The sequence below is a fragment of the Entelurus aequoreus genome, linkage group LG19, assembly GCF_033978785.1.
Source record: "Entelurus aequoreus isolate RoL-2023_Sb linkage group LG19, RoL_Eaeq_v1.1, whole genome shotgun sequence".
Taxonomy (NCBI): domain Eukaryota; kingdom Metazoa; phylum Chordata; class Actinopteri; order Syngnathiformes; family Syngnathidae; genus Entelurus; species Entelurus aequoreus.
The window spans coordinates 32,630,437-32,652,483 of NC_084749.1; the positions used below are offsets into that span (position 1 = coordinate 32,630,437).

Consider the following 22,047-nt stretch of genomic DNA (forward strand, 5'->3'; position numbering starts at 1 on the left):
TTCACACTCTTTCTGCCTACAAGTGGTCTGTGTGTGTGTGTGTTGATGCTGACTTGCGTCATTTCCAAAAAAAGTACCGGTATTTTTTCAGCACTATAGTCCATCCACCCATCCATTTTCTTCCGCTTATCCGAGGTCGGGTCGCGGGGGCAGCAGCCTAAGCAGAGAAGCCCAGACTTCCCTCTCCCCAGCCACTTCGTCCAGCTCCTCCGGGCGGATCCCGAGGCGTTCTCAGGCCAGCCGGGAGACATAGTCTTCCCAACGTGTCCTGGGTCTTCCCAGTGGCTTCCTACCTGTCGGACGTGCCCTAAACACCTCCTTAGGGAGGCGTTCAGGTGGCATCCTGACCAGATGCCCGAACCACCTCATCTGGCTCCTCTTGATGTGGAGGAGCAGCGGCTTTACTTTGAGCTCCCCCCTGATGACAGAGTTTCTCACTCTATCTCTAAGGGAGAGACCCACCACCCGGCGGAGGAAACTCATTTCGGCCGCTTGTACCCGTGATCTTGTCCTTTCGGTCATAACCATAGCTCATGACCATAGGTGAGGATGGGAACGTAGATCGACGGGTAAATTGAGAGCTTTGCCTTCCGGCTCAGCTCCTTCTTCACCACAACGGATCGATACTGAAGACGCCGAAACCGATCCGCCTGTCGATCTCATGAGTCATGATCCAGTCTTCCCTCACTCATGAACAAGACTCCAAGGTACTTGAACTACCTTATCGTGGTAGAGGAGTTTGCTTGTCCCAATGATCCTGGGAGCTATGTTGTCCGGGGGATTCTATGCCCCCTGTTATGGTCTCCCAAGATACCTAGACAAATCCTCGGTGAGGGATCAGACAAGGAGCAGCTCGAAGACCTTTATGGAAAGTAACAATCGAGGCCCTAGATTTCCCTTGCCCGGAAGCGGGTCACCGGGGCTCCCCTCTGGAGCCAGGCCCGGAGGTGGGGTACGATAGCGAGCGCCTGTCCCAATGGGGATCAGCCGGGCACAGCTTGAAGAGGCAACGTGCGTCCCCCCTCCAATGAGCTCACCACTCGTGAGAGGGGCAATAGAGGTCAGCCAAAGTCAGGGCACTTGGCGGTCCGATCCTCGGCTATACATAAGCTAGCACTATAGTACCTTTTATAATTCATTAGTACCGCAGTACTTCATTAGTACCGGTATACCTACTCAGTGGCCTAGTGGTTAGAGTGTACGTGCTGAGATCGGTAGGTTGTGAGTTCAAATCCCGGCCGAGTCATACCAAAGACTATAAAAAATGGGACCCATTACCTCCCTGCTTGACACTCAGCATCAAGGGTTGGAATTGGGGGTTAAATCACCAAAAATTATTCCCGGGCGCGGCACCGCTGCTGCCCACTGCTCCCCTCACCGCCCAGGCGGTGAATAAGGGGATGGGTTAAATGCACAGGACACATTTTACCACACCTGGTGTGTGTGTGTGTGACAATCATTGGTACTTTAACTTTATACCGTACAACCCCAGTGCGTTTTATTCGATTACTTGATTAATCAAAAATAATTCATCGGTAGATTACCCGATTACTAAAATAATCTAAAGCTGCATCGCTAACTGCACGGTACCATGCACTTTTATACACGGTAGGTGTTCGAATTTGAAGATTTCGAAAAGACAGACTCTGAAAGTCAGTGGTCCTTGCCAACCCTCCCGAATTTCAGTGCCTCTCCCAAAAATCTCCCAGGGCAACCATTCTCCCGAATTTCTCCCGATTTCCACCCGGACAACAATATTGGGGGCGTGCCTTAAAGGCACTGCCTTTAGCGTCCTCTACGACCTGACGTCACGTCCGCTTTTCCTCCATACAGACAGCGTGCCGGCACAGACACGTAATATATGCGGCTTTTACACACACATAAGTGAATGCAATGCTTACTTGATCAACAGCCACACAGGTCACACTGTATAAACAACTTTAACACTGTTACAAATATGCGCCACACTGTGAACCCACACACCACATTTCGGGAGAACATCCGCACCGTAACACAACATAAACACAACAGAACAAATACCCAGAATCCCTTGCAGCACTAACTATTCCCCTCACCTCAAACACGTCTCCCGAATTCGGAGGTCTCAAGGTTGGCAAGTATGCCTTTGGACTTGGACCCAAACAAAGACCAGCACCACTTTTCATTTCACATCTTTGTCACTATCTTGTTGAACTCTATCCCACTTCTGGTTGCTGCTTTAGTAACAGCACAAGTCCTGGCTGTGACATCATTAACATGTCTTAAGAAATCTGTCATCTTTTCCCCCCTCTCTGCTTCTAGAACATCATTATTTCGGGACTGACGGGATCAGTTTTGTATTTTTTTTAACTGATGTATCACATTTCCCCCCCCCCCCCCCATCCTCATCTCTCCTCTCCATTTATATGGCCCGCACCATTTCTCTCCATGTCTTCTTGTCCTTACATGACTGCTACTCCTGTTCTGTACTTCTGGTGCTGGTCTTTCTTTGTGTTGAGGGCAGATATAAATGAATGTGACAGGCTCCCTCAGCCCTGTGCCCACCAGTGCGTCAACACTCCGGGCAGCTTTAAGTGCACCTGCCCGACGGGGCGCCACCTGCTGGGCGACGGCAAGTCCTGTGCCGGGCTTGAGCGCCTGCCAAGTTACGAGAGTTACTCGTACGACTTCCGAACGTCCCAGTCCTCACCTGAGCGCAGACCCTACCGCCGCCACTACCACAACATGGCCTCGCACAGCTATCACTCCCAGGGGGGGCGTGGCCGCAGAGGAGCCCCCATAAACGCCTCACTCCAGGGACCCCCAGCTTGTCAGGAGGGGTTTGTGTCAAGGGATGGTTGCTGCTTAGGTAATTATAGAAGAAAGGCACGGTCTCAGAGAGAGTGAATCCTAACTTTCATCATCCTGTAATCAAGTAATGACATTTTCAATCAAGTTTACTTTGTATAAAAAGCCTGTTTCTCACAGGACTGCAATGTATTTGTGGTGCTGGGTTGAAATTGCAAAATAGGCCATGACGCATGTGCACACGTTTATTTTAACAAGACTCTGTACATTTGTCGAAAGGAGATCTACACATACTTGCCAACCCTCCCGATTTTCCCGGGAGACTCCCGAATTTCAGTGCCCCTCCCGAAAATCTCCCGGGGCAACCATTCTCACGAATTTCTCCCGATTTCCACCCGGACATCAATATTGGGGGCGTGCCTTTAAGGCACTGCCTTTAGCGTCCTCTACAACCTGTCGTCACGTCCACTTTTCCTCCATACAAACAGCGTGCCGGCCCAGTCACATAATATATGCGGCTTTAACACACACATAAGTGAATGCAAGGCATACTTGATCAACAGCCATACAGGTCACACTGAGGGTGACCGTATAAACAACTTTAACACTGTTACAAATATGCGCCACACTGTGAACCCACACCAAACAAGAATGACAAACACAATTCGGGAGAACATCCGCACTGTAACACAACATAAACACAACAGAACAAATACCCAGAACCCCTTGCAGCACTAACTCTTCCGGGACGCTACAATATACACCCCCCGGTACCACCAAACCCCCTCGCCCCCAATCTCCCGGATTCGTAGGTTTCAAGGTTGGCAAGTATGGATCTACAGTAGGAAAGGGATTTAGATGGCCCCATTCCTTGGTGGATCTTGTGTGTGGGGTTAACCATTTTGCAATGCAGTCTGCTGAAAATGATAGAAAGTGCCACTCACTGACACTGTGGGCAAAATTGGAATTGTCATAAAGCTATAAGCTATTCAACACTCTACTACTGTTTAGTGGCTAAAGTGGACAATGCACCTACCCAATTTGTCACGTTTCATGTGTCAGGCAAACAGTGGCCAATGGGCCATATGATTCCCATTCCTACTGTACGGTGATTTTAATCTGAATTTAAAACAGTTCCTGGTGGTCCAGATAATACATATTGGATATGCTTCAGTGTAAAATTTCATCCAAAGTCACTTTTATAACCCGTTTTTGACTCTGTCTGCCAGATGTTCAATTCTGGAGAAGTTTGCAAATGAAACCACGCCTCAACTTCTCCAAAAGTAACAATTTATTTTAAAAGTGTACATTGTTCCAATATATAACTTATGGTCGTTACTGCTTTTCCCCCCGAAAATAAACTTCCTCAACATTATATAGATGCACACTGTCCGATCCATTCAGACACTTCATAAAAAAGCTGTTTTTATCAACATTTATTTCACTGCATGTCGCACGTCGGTGTTACATGAAAATAATATTTTATCCTACTTTTTTTGTGTTTCCACACAGCCTGAAATGAGTACTTTCACCTCGCTGTGACATCACAATTTAGCCATGCAAGCTCACAACAAAATTCATGAACCTTATCAGTGTTTCCCATAAACTGCCAAGATACCTGTGGCGGTGGGGGTGTGGCTATGAGCGTGGTCACCATGACATCATAGAGTAATTTGCATAATTTACTACAATGATATGATTTTCTCTAAAAAGGCTCAAAAAATGTAAACTTGCTAATTAATAATAACAGTTTTGTTTTAAACGTCCATCCATCCATCCATTTTTACAATATAATTACAACACTTTATGTACATATTTATATACAGATTTGAACAATAAGTTATTCACTGAAATATATTAATTGTGGTTCTTACAAAAAATATATCTTATAAAATAAAGCTAAAATGTCTCTTAAAGCTCTGCCCCTTTAATTAGTGCATACTAAATATACAAACATACACATACTGTACATATACATTCACTGTAAAAACATACATATACACATACTGTACATATACATTCACTGTAAAAAACACACATATACACATACTATACATATACATTCACTGTACAAACACACATATACACATACTATACATATACATTCACTGTACAGACACACATATACACATACTGTACATAGACATTTACTGTACATATACAAGTACATATGCACACATACACTCATGCACATAATCACGTTTCATCAAACATATATTAACGTTGTTGTCCTAGGGTAAACCGGGTAACACATGGGCACACTGACAAAGCTTAACCTATTGTTACTATAACAATCTACAAGGTTAATGTAGGTTGCTTCTCTTTCTTCCCCTCCATTTTTCGACATTCTTTCGTATCTCAAGTTATCATTACATATATGTATTGTTGCATTTGAACAACTGTATTGTTGATAATAAAGGTAAAGTATTGGTATTGTTCATTATCAATAGCCCTATTTCTATTGGTATTTGTATTGCTCCATTTGTAGTGTAATAATGCTCATTGTCATTTCTGTATTGTTTTTTATTTTCGCTAACTGCTTATTTTCTATTACTTTTACCATCATATTTGTACATGTCGTATTTGCTGATGTTGCTCTGTTGTTGTTGTTGTTGTTGTTGTTGTGTTTGCTGTTGTTGTTTTTGTCTCTCTGTCTAATCCCCCTCTTGTCCCCACAATTTCCCCCTCTGTCTTCTTTTTTCTCTCTTTCTATCCCCTCCTGCTCCGGCCCGGCTGCACCAAATGATAATATAAAAACATTTAATAAAGTCAAATACAAATAAGGCAACAAGAGAAGTATCCTACACTTCTCTTTTGTAAAGTAAATCTGAACAGCCGATATGGGCATCTACATCAACTATATGATTTGCCTGAGAAGCTGGACAGGACAAAAAATAAATAAATACATTTGTTTGTTTTTTTATTTGTGGCGGACGTAATTCTTTCGTGGCGGGCCGTCACAAATAAATGAATGTGTGGGAAACACTGCTTATGATTCAACGTTTTGGTATTGTTTAACACGAGTACCCAACATTGTAACAACATTTATAAGTCTGAAAAGAAGAAATTCATCATAGGTCCCCTTTAAAGAAAATTCTTGGTGTTATTTTCAATTATTAGAGGGGTGTTCAAAGTGCCGCCCATAGGCCATTTGCAGCCTACAGCTCGTTTTTTATTGGCCCTGCGACAAACAAAATAAACATGTCCCAGATTAGAATACACACAAAAAGAAGAAAATTTGGAACAAGCCCAAATCCCCCCAAAATGGGACCTGAATACGAAAATGGCTGACGACCTACACGTCTTACTGTGTATGGTCCTTAAGGATTGTCATACGTCCTGTCAAGATGAACGTGTTCAATTTTTTTGTAAGATTCTCGAGTGTGCAGAATAATAATAATAATATGAGTAAAGAATAATAACAAGAATACACTAATTTGTTATGGGTGTTTTGTCCATATAGTCCATATTGTGTTGTCTATTGGTTTTAGTACCTTTAATGTAGAACAAGTGTATGTAGAAAAAGTTTGGACACCCCCGAGTTGTTGGTAGCAACATTTAATTGCTTTTTCTCGTTATTTATTATACCTTCTGCGCTACTTATCTTTTTTTGCTCTTTTATTTTTCTTAATTTTATTTCTACAATGTACCACGGGTGCATAAAAAAACGCCACGGTCTACAAATGGCCCCTGTTGCACGTATTTCAGCAGAAAAGAAAAAGGTTATCATACAACTGAAGAGTATCTCCAGGCTCTGTCTTCTTGGCAATTGTGCTGAAAGTGTTCTGCACGCTTCCACACCTCATCTTTCACGCTGGTGGTAATGCTTGTGGCGATGCCCTGCATGTCTGGATCTTCGCTTTTCATGACCGCTTGTATTTGAGTAGCGAATGCATGACACAAAAAAAACACTTTTAATAAGTTCCCACATAGTATGCATTAAAAGTGAATAAAACCAAAGGTTGCGTTTGGAAAAATCTGTCGCTCCCCAAGAAGACCACTGTTTTTTCTACCCATTGTCCCTGTGAGTTCTCCCCAGAGTGTTGCAAAGTCTAACTATTACAAGCAACCTTCTTACTAAAGTTGCTTGCAAAGTTTGTGAGTCGCGACTTGCAGTTTTTTGGGCTTGTTATGAACGTGTGGTTGCCTGTTTGGGCTTGCTTTTCGGTCCTCACAATAAATCAAAACATTACTGCGTCGGTAGCTAATTTGTTCTTTTCTACACGTTTCTTGGGTATTGCATCCCCGGTCGACTTAGCAAGCCCCCAACACACACACACATACACAAATGAAGGATGTGCAACTACGCCAGAGCCCAAACTGACAGAGAAACAAGTGATGAGACAGTGAGAATTAGTTATAGTCAGTGTGTGTCATATACATACCGTATTTTTCGGAGTATAAGTCGCACCGACCGAAAATGCATAATAAAGAAGGAAAAAAACATATATAAGTCGCATTTTTGGGGGAAATTTATTTGATAAAACCCAACACCAAGAATAGACATTTGAAAGGCAATTTAAAATAAATAAAGAATAGTGAACAACAGGCTGAATAAGTGTACGTTATATGACGCATAAATAACCAACTGAGAACGTGCCTGGTATGTTAACGTAACATATTATGGTAAGAGTCATTCAAATAACTATAACATATAGAACATGCTATACGTTTACCAAACAATCTGTCACTCCTAATCGCTAAATCCCATGAAATCTTATATGTCTAGTCTCTTACGTGAATGAGCTAAATAATATGATTTGATATTTTACGGTAATGTGTTAATAATATCACACATAAGTCGCTCCTGAGTATAAGTCGCACCCCCGGCCAAACTATGAAAAAAACTGCGACTTATAGTTCGAAAAATACGGTATATATATATACATATACATACATACATATACATATATATACATATATGTATATGTATGTGTATATATACATATATATATATATATATATATATATATATACACATACATATACATATATGTGTATATATATATATACACATACATATATGTATATATATATATACACATACATATATGTATATATATATATACACATACATATATGTATATATATATATACACATACATATATGTATATATATATATATATATATATATATATATATATATATATATATATATATATATATATATATATATATATATATACATACATATATTTTTTTTATTATAGATAGTAATAAAATACAAAATGTTTATTTAAAAAAATGATATTTTATATTATCTAAATGGCCCAATTGAAAAAATCATTAAAAAATGTTATATATAAAAAGAGAGAGTACTAAAGGACTGATTAGACCCCACATGGAAAATGTCTTCTGTCTGTGTGCGTACGTGTGTCTGTTTGTGTCCACTTTGTTTTGTGCTGTTAAAAAAGCATAGCGTTTAATAAACAAACATTGCATAACATTTGCATAAATCAGATAAATGGCCCTGGCCTGTGTTGAGTGGAAATTTTAGTATGGAAAACCTATTAAAAACAGTAATTACGTTATTTGGTTATCTGTTCTATTTTTATTTTTTTATATTTCAAAATCAAATTTACAGTAATACAAGGTAAGATCAGACGCACTTTGAATTTCCCCCACGCTGTAGCAATTTAAAGCAGCTCTACCAATGCATTCATATCTCGCATGTGCATGTCCGCGCTTTAATACAAAACGGTTCATCTTTCCACCTCTACTGAATTTGAATACAATTTACCGTCTGAATACTTGCTAAATATAGCAACACAGTTGCTAAGTTGGCAACACTGATCCCTCCTGCTATGTCTTCTTATTCTCTGGCAGACCAGGTACAGTTAGTGTAGTTGTGGAGTACAACTGCACTGCATTACATTTAAAAGGTGTAATATTTTGGTTACAACATGGAGGAGTATTAATACTCTCTGACAAAACTGAGCTTCATTATTATTGCGTTGGGTCTCAGCAGATGATGCAGGTGTACCTAATGTTATGGCCAATGAAGTACCACTCCCATTTTAATGGATGTTTGTGTTCCAGATATCAACGAATGTGAGGTGAGAGATGCTTGCCAACACGAGTGCATGAACACACCAGGGAGCCACAGGTGTCTTTGCCCAGCTGGTTACAATCTCATGACTAACGGCAAGACGTGCCAAGGTGTGTGTGTGTGTGTGTGTGTGTGTGTGTGTGTGTGTGTGTGTGTGTGTGTGTGTGTGTGTGTGTGTGTGTGTGTGTGTGTGTGTGTGTCAAGACCAACACAGGTCAAAAGCCATTGCAGCACATAAGAAGATGTTTCCTTGTGTATTTACAGATATAGACGAGTGTCTCGAGCAGAACATCCAGTGTGGCGCCAACCGCATGTGTTTCAACATGAGAGGAAGTTTCCAGTGCATCGACACACCTTGTCCACCAAACTACCAGAGAGAGCCCACAACAGGGTAAGAAGATGAAGACGACATAGTTTACACAGAGTGTGTATGAGTCTTGAAAAGTCCTGAAAGGTCATGTTACCGGGTTTTGAAATATGGTTGAATTCGGGGTGTCAAACCCATTTTCATTGTGGGTCACTTCACAGTTACTGCTGCCCTCACAGAGCTGCTTGAAATATCATCGCCTCATGATAACACCATTGGCCCTTCATTTAATTATCAATATTCACCAACAAACTGATGGAGAACTTGCTTTGGAATCAGAAGTCAAGGTAACGAGCAAATATTGAAGTTCAACTTGGAATATCTAGTTGCATCAAATAATTGTTAATAATAATAAAAGTTAAGAACAACTTCAGTTGCAATGTGAAACATTTAGTTTATTTTCAAACTGAAAAACATTTAGCAAGAAAAATGAAGTGCCTTATTTACGCACACTGGGCCCCATTCAGCAGTAAGTTCCTAACTTTTCCTCTTATCTTTCTTCCTAAGTGATTTCCTAAGAGGAGTCTATTCAAATTCATGACGTGTTCTTAAACACCCAAATTGTTCCCACCTGCTGTTCTTAAGTTGCTGAATGCCAAATGGTTAGTGCGTGCGTGTCCATCATAATTTGCATATACACACGCCCTTATTTCCCCAATATGCATTTGTAAAAACCCTTAATTCCATAATTTGCATAGGTAAACGCCCTTAATTCCCCATATAAGGGCACAATTCTGGCGGAAAAGCCAAACATCAAACACACGGAGAAAACAAACAGATTACAGAAGAGGAATTTGTATTATCCCGCAGGGGAAATACATAATGTCAAAACGTAAGTTTAAGAAAGTGGGACTGCTGATGTAGCCCTGAAGCGGTCAAATAAATATTTGTCACTTCAGGCTAAACATGGTCGTGAAATATGCGCTCCCGCACATGGAATTTTGAAATGTCTATATATTGCTCATTTTGCTATATGTCTGTCTGCCTGTCATGTCTATATCTATCTATCTATGATATTAATTTAACATTAGACAATAGAAGTAAGGGAACTTGTCACACTTAAGAACAAATAGGCCACCCTAAGAGTGCTTTGGAGCACTCGTAGATTTTGTTCTTACCTACGAACAAATCCCAGCTCGGAAAACATTTGTGAACACAAAAGTCTTCTTAAAAGCTTCGTAAGTGGGCCTGAACACAAAATGTGTTCTTAAGAACGATTGCTGAATGGGGCCCACTGTTTCCAGGCTTTTGTGGGCCACTTTAAATTATGCGGCTGGCCACTTAAGCTATGCAGCGGGACATATTTCTTTAGAACATGCTTAACAAAGTTACATTGAAGTACATCACAACTCTACACAATTCAATTAAAAAAGAGTTGAAAAAAGCAAATATTATTTCATATACTTTAATTCCTCAATTAGTCCCTTCTGGATTTTTTTCCCAATTGTGGAAGTCTAAAATACATAATTTTGCAGCAGCTTCTACAAAAAAAGGATAGGACCTATGGCTTCCAGATGACCAAAAATTCACTAACAAATTATCCTAAAAATTAATCTGGCAGTCATTTCCCATATCAATTAGTTTTTAATACATCATAGTCTGTGTTTCTTCTTGGTCATTTGGCATTTCCTCAAGCATCTTAAGGGAAACATCAGTAGAAGAGGACACAAAATAGAATACGAGCAGCTTATCTTCTTTTTCCTCATTTTAGAGCGCCGGGTGTGCTTTTCTGTAGGTTCTGACTCAGTCTTTCTCCCCTCAAAGACACCCCTGATTTTCGGGCTCAAATTTGGCTTGAGTCTTTCAAATTTCTTCCATCCAAACTCAGACCAAAACCCTTCTTCCTAAAGTTAGAATCATTAAAATGATCGCTGCAAATTTCACTCCTTTCGTTTAGTCAAAGTGGAGAGGTCCATACTTTGCTCATATTCCCATCATATGCAGGCTGACCCCTTCTTTAGTTATATTGTATTTAAGTTTGTGCGGGCACAGGCACAATTGGCCAAAACACGAGTGTATATAATTTCTATGAACAAAAATATTTTAGGAGAAGAAAAAAAAGAGCAAAAAAATCCATCCATCCAATCATTTTCTACCGCTTGTCCCCTTCGGGGTCCCGGGGGATGCTGGAGCCTATCTCAGCTGCATTCGGGCAGAAGGCGGGGTACACCCTGGACAAGTCGCCACCTCATCGCAGGGCCAACACAGATAGACAGACAACATTCACACTCACATTCACACACTAGGGCCAATTTAGTGTTGCCAATCAACCTATCTCCAGGTGCAAAAAACCTGATAAACAAAAACATATGTGTTTAGAAATACAAATGAACTTTCTCCTGTTGCTTCTTTTTGGGCCGTATATAAATGAGGGTCACATCAGCACCTGTTGCTTGCTGAGAAGAGCGATATGTCTTTTCATATTAGTGTCAAATTGACCAGCAAGGCCAGAAAAAGTTGATAGATTTGTTGCTATTTGCTTTTTGGAAAATGGGACAGGTCTGAATACTCGCTAAATATAGCAATAAAGTTGCTAAGTTGCCAAGGTTGATCTTTCCTGCTGTCTTCCTATTCTCTGGCAGACCAGGGTCCTCATGTATCAAGTCTGACTTTGCAGATTTTCCTGCAGACTTCTCAGACCTTCTTTGTATTCTGTTGTTGCTTTTCTCTGATCTTCTTGTTTTTTAATGTTATTACTTATGGAGTATGTTGTGGATAAATTGAGAACAGGAAGTGTTAGCAACTGCTACGTAAAGGAAAAGGGGTAGGATGAAATAAGCTCCGCTTCTTCCTACTCCCTTTCGAAACATGTTGAAAAGAGGAACCGGAAATTGTTAAGTATCATGTTGTATGCATGCATGTTCCAAATAAACTCAACTCAACTCAAACATGAAACTGTAATCTGAGTCGTGTCAGCAGGCTACTGTATGAACACATTTTGTTATAAGTTACAAAACATTTTACGTTGGAGGTAATCAGTCACCCACCTATCATTGTGGCGACTATCCTTTCAAATGGAGCGCAGCACTAATTTCTCCCAGTCAGTTTTGGTCATGCACATCTATTTTCTTCTTCACTTCTTTCCTGACCCGACCATTTCTTTTTTATTTCCGCCTGGGTTCAGTTCTCGGAGACACCGCAATGTCAGGCTCACAATCGCTCTAACACTAGCGCCAAACAGGAGAAAGAAGCCCCGCCTACTGACATGTGATTGGTCAGAACGTGCCGAGCTCAAACACATTGCTATTTTCATATAAGGGGTCGTGGTCTGGCCGTGCTAAGCCACGCACTCGTCTGCGGAGGAATCTAAGTGGATTGTGATGTGACGAAGTAATGTGCTTGGATTTGTGCACGCGAACACTTTCATACATCTGAATTGTGCCTTCTCTGCTGGCCTAACATAACCAGAAATCATAATCGTAATCTAAGATAAAAAAAACATTTTTATTTACTTTCCCTAAATAGCTAAAACTAGTCATATTCTCTTCATGTCATATTATGCTCCTTCCAGTGCTGTTGTTTTTAATTTTAGTTTATATCCAATCAGAATTCAGCTAGCTTATGTTGCCATGCTGTACCAAATCTGCCCAGGGCCTTCAGAATCAACAATGCGGGCGTCCGTGCACTGTAAGTGAACGGGGACATACAGGTGATAGACAGTTGCGAAAGCCAATCAGATCACGCGTTGTTGTCAGTAAGGCATTCTAGATGGCCTCACGTTGAACGTGACGTTTACGCGTCCTGTGATTGGATACTCATCGGGACTGTTAGCGGGTGAATTTGAGAACACATAGAGTTGATAGACAGTTGTGATAGCCAATCAGATCACAAGTTGTTGACAGTAGCCTATCTAAGTAGCCTGATGTTAACGAGACTGTGATTGGATACTCACTTGCCAGCTCCAGCTCATAGTGCCCAAGACCAGACTTAAAACCAGGGGAGACAGGGCCTTCTCTGTGGTCGGCCCTAAGCTCTGGAACACTCTGCCCCTCCATGTTCGAACTGCTCCCACAGTGGAGTGTTTTAAGTCTTGTCTTAAGACCCACTTTTATTCTGTGGCTTTTAACACTAAGTGAATTCTGTTGTCCTCTGTGTTTTTAAAATTTTGATTTCTATTTACTGTTTTAATTGGTTTTACCCTTTAAAATAGTTTTTAATCATATTTATTTTATATTGGGTATTTATTTTTTGTTTTTATTCAGTCATTGGTGGAGCTAAGGATAATATTTGAATATTGTTTTTAATATTGTTGTGCAGCACTTTGGAAACATATTGTTGTTTAAATGTGCTATATAAATAAAGTGGATTGGATTGGATTGTCACTCCAAAGTGAGGATCCATTCACAAGTTTCAATTTAGCAGGAAGCAGGAAGTGTTGCGCCGTAGCCAGACTGGGTTAGCAGAGAAGGAGAACAAAACATTGATTAGCTGGCAGATATATATTTGCAAGGCCATTTTCAAGAAGGATATTTAAAGAAATCGTACATCTTGTGAGACGATGTCGGCCAACCCCGGAAGCTAGCTCAGCTGTTCTGGCGATGCAATGCTCGCTATTTCCACTCGAATAAGCCGACGACGACGAGGGGTATCGCTGGCTTATATGGCGTCGAATAGGTCCTACTAATTATGAGTTCAAATATTTTATTTATTCACTTGTAATGTTTTTTTTGCAATTTTCATTTTGACAGTACCACATAAGATATGTTTTAATTGCTGATGCGTTTTAATTGATTTTTAAATGCGCCAGAAAATAACCCATTTTGTACACTCTTAACGTTATTAGGGCGTAAATGTGTTCCTGTATGTTATTTCTCCAGCAATCAATCAATCAATCAATGTTTATTTATATAGCCCTAAATCACTAGTGTCTCAAAGGGCTGTACAAGCCACAATGACATCCTCGGTGTCGAGTGGGTCTGATATAATATTGTGAAAGTCCAACACATCAGCGAAAGTCCAGTCCATGGTGGGGCCAGCGGGAACCATCCCGAGTGGAGACGGGTCAGCAGCGTAGAGATGTCCCCATCTGATGGACAGGCTAGCGGTCCACCCCGGAGCAGAGTAGAAAAGAAAAGAAAAGAAACGGCAGATCAACTGGTCTAAAAAGGGAGTCTATTTAAAGGCTAGAGTATACAAATGAGTTTTAAGATGAGACTTAAATGCTTCTACTGAGGTAGCATCTCTAACTTTTACCGGGAGGGCATTCCATAGTATTGGAGCCCGAATAGAAAACGCTCTATAGCCCGCAGACTTTTTTTGGGCTCTGGGAATCACTAATAAGCCGGAGTTCTTTGAACGCAGATTTCTTGCCGGGACATATGGTACAATACAATCGTCAAGATAGGCAGGAGCTTGACCGTGTAGTATTTTATACGTAAGTAGTAAAACCTTAAAGTCGCATCTTAGGTGCACAGGAAGCCAGTGCAAGTGAGCCAGTATAGGCGTAATATGATCAAACTTTCTTGTTTTTGTCAAAAGTCTAGCAGCCGCATTTTGTACCATCTGTAATCTTTTAATGCTAGACATAGGGAGGCCCGAAAATAAAACGTTACAGTAATCGAGACGAGATGTAACGAACGCATGGATAATGATCTCAGCATCGCTTGTGGACAAAATGGAACGAATTTTAGCGATATTACGGAGATGAAAGAAGGCCGTTTTAGTAACACTCTTAATGTGTGACTCAAACGAGAGAGTTGGGTCGAAGATAATACCCAGATTCTTTACCGAGTCGCCTTGTTTAATTGTTTGGTTGTCAAATGTTAAGGTGGTATTATTAAATAGATGTTGGTGTTGAGCAGGACCGATAATCAGCATTTCCGTTTTCTTAGCGTTGAGTTGCAAAAAGTTAGCGGACATCCATTGTTTAATTTCATTAAGACACGCCTCCAGCTGACTACAATCCGGCGTGTTGGTCAGCTTTAGGGGCATGTAGAGTTGGGTGTCATCAGCATAACAGTGAAAGCTAACACCGTATTTGCGTATAATGTCACCTAGCGGCAGCATGTAAATACTAAAGAGTGCAGGGCCAAGAACTGAACCCTGGGGAACTCCGCACGTTACCTTAACATAGTCCGAGGTCACATTGTTATGGGAGACACACTGCATCCTGTCAGTAAGATAAGAGTTAAACCAAGACAAGGCTAAGTCTGACATCCCAATACGCGTTTTGATACGCTCTAATAAAATATTATGATCAACAGTATCGAAAGCGGCGCTAAGATCAAGAAGCAGCAACATAGATGAAGCATCAGAATCCATCGTCAGCAATAGATCATTAGTCATTTTTGCGAGGGCTGTCTCCGTAGAGTGATTTGCCCTGAAACCGGATTGAAAAGGTTCACGGAGATTGTTAGTCACTAAGTGTTCATTTAGCTGCTGTGCGACAATTTTTTCGAGAATTTTCGAGATAAACGGTAAGTGGGACACCGGCCGGTAGTTCACCATGAGGTCAGGATCGAGGTTAGGTCTTTTGAGTAGAGGATGAATAACCGCTTTTTTTAATGCTAGAGGAACAGTACCAGAGGAAAGTGATAGGTTTATAATATTTAACACTGATGGACCTAATAAAACAAAAAGCTCCTTGATAAGTTTCCCAGGAATTGGGTCAAGTAAACATGTTGTTTGTTTTGTCCCATTTACACATTTTAACAATTCCTCCAATGTTATTTCATCAAAGAGAGAGAAACTATTTTGGAGGGCAATGTCCGTCGTATATACAGTCATATTTGTGTTAATAGAACCCAGTTGTGGCTGGGATGCATTGTCTTTAATCTCTTTTCTGATGAGTTCAATTTTCTTATTAAAGAAATTCATAAAGTCATCTGCTGAGTGGGTGGAGCTACTGGGAGGAGTCCCTTGTTGGGTTAGCGATGCTACTGTACTAAACAAAAATTTAGGATCATTTTTGTTGAGGTGGATGAGATTTGAGTAATATTTAGCTTTAGCTGAGGTAAGCATGCGTTTATAAGTTATTAAACTATCACTCCATGCTTGATGGAATACCTCAAGTTTAGTCGCACGCCATTTGCGTTCCAGCTTTCTACATGATAATTTCTGGGCTTTAGTTTCTTCTGTAAACCATGGGGTACGCCTTTTAGGGGCCCTTTTTAGCTTTAGCGGTGCTACAATATCAATGGTGTCGCGCAGGGCGTCGTTAAAGTTGTTAGTGAGGTTATCAATAGAGCCCACATAATTTGGGAAAGGTGCCATTACCGAAGGCAGTAGGTCAGTAAGAGTCGTCGTTGTGGCAGTATTAATGTTGCGGCTGCTATAGTAGTTATTATTATTATTATTAGTTTGTTGACAATGAGTCCGAACTTCGAATTTTATAAGGTAATGATCGGACATTACTTTAGTGTACGGGAGTATCGTAACTTTAGAGGTGGTGACACCCCTGACAAGCATAAGCACTAGATCTATCGTATTACCGTTGCGATGCGTGGGTTCATTTATTATTTGTGTAAGACCACAGCTATCAATTATAGTCTGGAGCGCCACGCATGGAGGGTCCGATGGGGTATTCATATGGATGTTAAAGTCTCCCATTATGATTATATTGTCGGCGTGCGTCACTAGATCAGCAACGAACTCTGAAAATTCATTGATAAAGTCCGAATAGGGCCCAGGGGGGCGGTAGATGACAGCCAGGTGGAGAGGCAGCGGTGTGACAAACCTCATAGTGAGCACCTCAAACGAGTTATATTTATTATTTAGGTCCGAGGTAAGGCTAAAGTTTTTGTTGTATATTAGTGCAACACCCCCACCCCTTTTAATGGGGCGGGCAATATGCGTTCCCGCATAGCCAGGAGGAGACGCCTCACCCAGCGCAAAAAATTCGTCTGGTTTGAGCCAGGTCTCGGCTAAACCAACGACATCAAGATTGTTGTCTCTGATGACTTCATTAACTAATAACGTTTTGGAAGACAATGACCTTATGTTTAAAAAGCCCATATTATAGGTAGTGGGCTGTTTTGAGGAGTTTTTGTTGAAAGTATCCGTAGTAGCAATATTAATAATGTTACGTTTATTATGCATAGTGCACTTTAAATAATTTCGACCATATCTAGGAATTGATATGACAGGAATTTTTAGATTGTTTGCCACCTCAGTAAAATGCATGTCCACCTCTGACGCAGAAAAAACATTATGTGAGTTGTATATTATTCTAGAAGAATTGCTATGTGTGCAGGGATTATCCAGCCTGGCGCTGGCTAGTTCTAGCTTAACAGACTCCTTATTAGCGCTTCTTTGTGGATTAGCATTTAGCTTTTTCGTTAGCCCCGCTAACAACAAAGCATTTAGCTTTGTTGTTAGCCCCGCCCGACACCCCCGCTTCTGCTTCCGAGCGCATCGCTTACGTCTCTTTCGCTGACGGTCTCCGCTGGTAGTCGACGCCGCTGCTTCAAAGGCCACTGCTGGATGTAGCTCGCGAAGAATTCCCAAGCTAGCGAGCAGGTCCATCGTACACGCATCTATCAGCCCAAAATGGCCCGATCTCTCCACATCCAGAATTGTAAGTCGGTCGTAAGTGATCACGGAGTGAACACGCTGTGAGCCAGCCATGAAATTGACTGAATTGAGGGGTATTTTTGCCCTCACTTCCAGGAGCGCTCGCACGAAGCCGCTGCTCTGAAGCGCAGCCATCTTGGATGGTCAATAATGGATGGATAGCAATGGTCATGTGGTGACATCAATGATGGTATTTTGAGAGGTAATCTTTTAAGTCAGACATCACTGAAGGCCTAGGTGGGAAACGCACATCCTGCCACTGGAATTTTGACTTGCGTACGCCATTTTCTCGTTTGATCGCACGTCCATTTTTAGTAGGAAAGCCACACAACTCTTTATACGTGAGGCCCCAAGTGCGTTCAAAGGCAGAGTTACGATGCAATGTACTGTACGAGGTTGTAACGACAAGCTCAATCCACAATTATAATGTGTTTATGAAATTGGGGCGTAAAAATGTAATTTAATGTATTTTCTGGCTGCCACTGATAAATGAGTGGATGTCAAACACTGACTCAGGTTCCTATGTGTGTTTCAGGTTTTGTCTGAAGAAGTGTCCTCCAAACGACGTGGAGTGCGCGCTGAGTCCTTACGCGCTGGAGTACAAGCTGCTTTCTCTTCCCTTTGGCATCGCAGCCAACCAGGACCTCATCCGACTGGTGGCCTACACGCAGGACGGCGTGATGCACCCTCGGACCACCTTCCTGGGGGTGGACGAGGACGTCACCTTACCTTTCGCCCTGCGCGACGAGAACCTCAAGGGGGTGCTGTTCACCACGCGGCCTTTGCAGGAGCCTCACACGTACCGCATGAGGGTGCGAGCCCTCTCCTACAGCGAAGGCGGGGCCATCGAGTACCAGACCACCTTCATTGTCTACATCGCCGTCTCAGCCTACCCTTACTGAGAACACTTTAAACGGCGCCGGACTAAAAGTGCGTGCCACGCAGCTGGAATACGTCGAGTCTACGATGAGAATGAACTGAGGAAAACAGACTCCAGCGAGGGCCAATGAGAGCGAAGCTTTTACAGCGGGGACAAAACAAGCCATGACTATTTATTTGCTATATTTTATGCTATAATGTTTGTATCGTTTTCTCCTGTCACACAAAAATGTATTTTCTTGGTGTAAAAGCGCTCCCCTAAAATGTTTAACGCTGATAAGAAAACAACAAACAAACTGCAGAGGACACTGGCTTCCACTACGGAAAGTTGGAGTACTTGTAATTAGACCTTTGTTGTAGTTTAAAGTTAAAGTTAAAGTACCACTGATAGTCACACACACACACTAGGTGTGGTGAAATGATCCTCTGCATTTGACCCATCCCCTTGTTCCACCCCCTGGGAGGTGAGGGGAGCAGTGAGCAGCAGCGGTGGCCCCGCTCGTTTGATAGCGTTGGGGTCAGGGCTTTCGCCATCTACCACAACAAACTCATCCAACCTTCAGGCTTTAAGGATCTTTTGTTCTCTTGGCTTTGTGGATTCAAGAGAAACTGCGACACACACACACACACACACACACACACACACACACACACACACACACACACACACACACACACAAACTGGTTATCATTTGGAATAGGGACCAAGTTTTTGATCATCACTTGTGGGGACCACCCTTTCTACAGGTGGTGGAGGCATAAAAAAAATGAGGTAAAATGGCCACTGCCCAGTTAGCTCATACACGTCTTTAAATCTCTGGATTGATTAAGTAATGTGCTGATTGTTCTTACTGGGGACCCTGGGGAAAAAAAGTTAATATGGTTCATGGGGACCAAATTTAAATAATTTTGCATAATTCACACAAATTTGTACGTGACTACTGAGGACCATTTAAAAAAATAAAAATAAAAAAGTTCAAATTAAATATGACATGATCCAGCGAGTGCAGTACCAGCTACAGCCCGATGAAGGGGCTGCTGTGCAAATGTCGCACACTCAAACTAACCAGCAAACATGTTTTATGGGCCAAAGCTTAATCACTTGGGCATCTTCAGAATGGATCTGACTATCATTTACAAAAGGTTTCCCTTTAGGGGACCTGTTTTTTTGTCCCCATACCGTCAGAGGTCCCCTAAAGGTGACACTGTAAACCAGACCTGGGCAAATTAAGGCCCGGGGGCCACATGCGGCCCGTTAAGTATTTCAATCTGGCCCGCTGGACATTCCCAAATATTTTTTTTTAGATCTTTAAGATGGAAAGTGTAGCTGCCATTATGATGTGCAGTGATGTTTACTAATGACAGTAAGTCTTAAACTAGACAAAGTATTTCAATGGTTGGAATCTGCGCTTTTGCATGATATACTAGTTACTATGGTAATCTAATTAGTTACTATAGTAATGAATTAATTACTATGGTAATCTAATTAGTTACTATGGTAATTAATTAGTTACTATGGTAATGTAAGTCACAGCAGCTAAGACGAGGCACCAAGCAGTGGGGGTGGGGAGCGTTGTCAGTGTCAGCCTGAAATGTGGGTGTCAGGGACAGACGTGGAAGGAGATTTTCACAACAAAGTTCCAAAGCTTAGTGATATATCAGATTGTATATTGTATTTTTACCCTTTGCGTTCATATTTCGCTGTTTGTCGCATTTTTATCGCGTTTCGCTTGATTGTAAAATATGTCGATCGAAAGGGGGTGTGACGTTCATATGTTGTCAATATTCAGTGTTTTATCGTTCATAGAAAAAAAAATTCCATTCCATTTTTTCAGGCGATCTGTCAAAATGTTTTTAGCATTCAATCAGACATTATTAAGAGGTTTTGTATTAGTGTTCCTAAAAATAGATATACCGGCCCTCAGACACATTTATTTCTCTAAATTTGGCCCCCCAGTCAAAATAATTGCCCAGGCCTGCTGTAAACAGAGCGATGTCCCCATTAAGTAAGCATGGCCAGAACACACACACACACACACACACACACACACACACACTTATCCAAACTATTTTCTGCTGACAGCCACATACAGAAAATTGTATATTCATTTTTTTGTTTAATACACAAAAATCACTGCGGTGTAGGTGATATTTTTAACATTCTCATTGATTATATGTAGGGATGTAACGATAAACAGCAATAGCGATAACCGCGGTTAAAACTGCCGACGCGTCGCATTAAAATGATCGTAATACAGCACTTTGACGGACTGACTGGCTCTAGTTTAAATGCTAACATGAAAACAAAGGACATTAATGTCTTTCTCCATTAAGAAACGACATACTCCGATTTAAACTTATTTAACCACATTGCTGTCCGAGGAACTGAGCTAGGTTGAACTTACAAGCTGTGCTCTTTTAGAACAGCGTGAAAGTGTGACATGGAGATGCAATGCATCATGGGTCTTACTGCATGGGAATAGCATATTTACATTGGGTTGAATGCCGGACTCTGTCCTAAGATCGTGTGTTTTACTTTAACAAGTTCCAAGTATGTCATAAATGTGCGGCATAGTTTAAATGCTACAATGGTTGGCATGATTGCTTAAGTGTACAGCTCCACTAATGCAGTGTTTTTCAACCACTGTGCCGCGGCACACTAGTGTGCCGTGAGATACAGTCTGGTGTGCCGTGGGAGATTATGTAATTTCACCTATTTGGGGTAAAAATAATTTTTGCAAACTATTATAATCTACAAATAATTTGCCGTTGTGGAGTGTCGGTGCTGTCTAGAGCTCGGCAGCGTAACAATGTAATTCTCTTCCATATTAGTAAGTGGCAGCCGGTAGCTAATTGCTTTGTAGATGTCGGAACATGGTTTGTCGTGATCACAACACGCAGATGACAGCGGGAGGCAGCGTGCAGGTAAAAAGGTATCTAATGTTAAAACCGAAAATAAACAAAAAAGGTGAGTGCCCCTAAGAAAAGGCATTGAAGCTTAGGGAATGAAACTAGAACTGAACTGGCTCCAAAGTAAACAAAAACAGAATGCTGGACGACAGCAAAGACTTACTGTGGAGCAGAGACGGCGTCCAAAATGTACATCCGAACATGACATGACAATCAACAATGTCCCCACTAAGAAGGATAAAAACAACTGAAATATTATTGATTGCTAAAACAAAGTAGATGCGGGAAATATCGCTCAAAGGAAGACATGAAACTGCTACAGGAAAATACCAACAAAACAGGAAAAGTCAACAAAATAGGCGCACAAGACAAGAACTAAAACACTACACAGGGGAAAACAAAAAAACTTAAAATAAATCACGGCGTGATGTGACAGTACACCTACTTTGAGACAAGAGCTATATTGATGCACGCTTGGTTATGGTTTAAAGTCCTATCCAACAATTGCGACAACGACTTTTTACTGTCAATATCGGCTACTGA

The 22,047-nt window shown here is 41.3% G+C and overlaps 1 protein-coding gene across 3 annotated transcripts in view; it reads left to right on the forward strand.

Annotated features, from left to right (window-relative positions):
* The window catches only part of hmcn1 (hemicentin 1), a 265,771-nt gene extending 244,010 nt beyond the window's left edge, over nucleotides 1–21,761 (forward strand). For 2 of the 3 annotated variants that reach the window (XM_062028319.1, XM_062028318.1), the window contains exons 104-106: nucleotides 8,828–8,947; nucleotides 9,102–9,228; nucleotides 18,251–21,761. In XM_062028319.1, the coding sequence (XP_061884303.1) occupies nucleotides 8,828–8,947; nucleotides 9,102–9,228; nucleotides 18,251–18,617 (614 nt within the window). In that variant the 3' untranslated portion in view covers nucleotides 18,618–21,761. Of the gene's footprint in view, nucleotides 1–2,503; nucleotides 2,849–8,827; nucleotides 8,948–9,101; nucleotides 9,229–18,250 lie in introns of all 3 variants that reach the window. The other variant, XM_062028320.1, reaches the window with a different exon arrangement.
* Nucleotides 21,762–22,047: the final 286 nt, after the last annotated feature.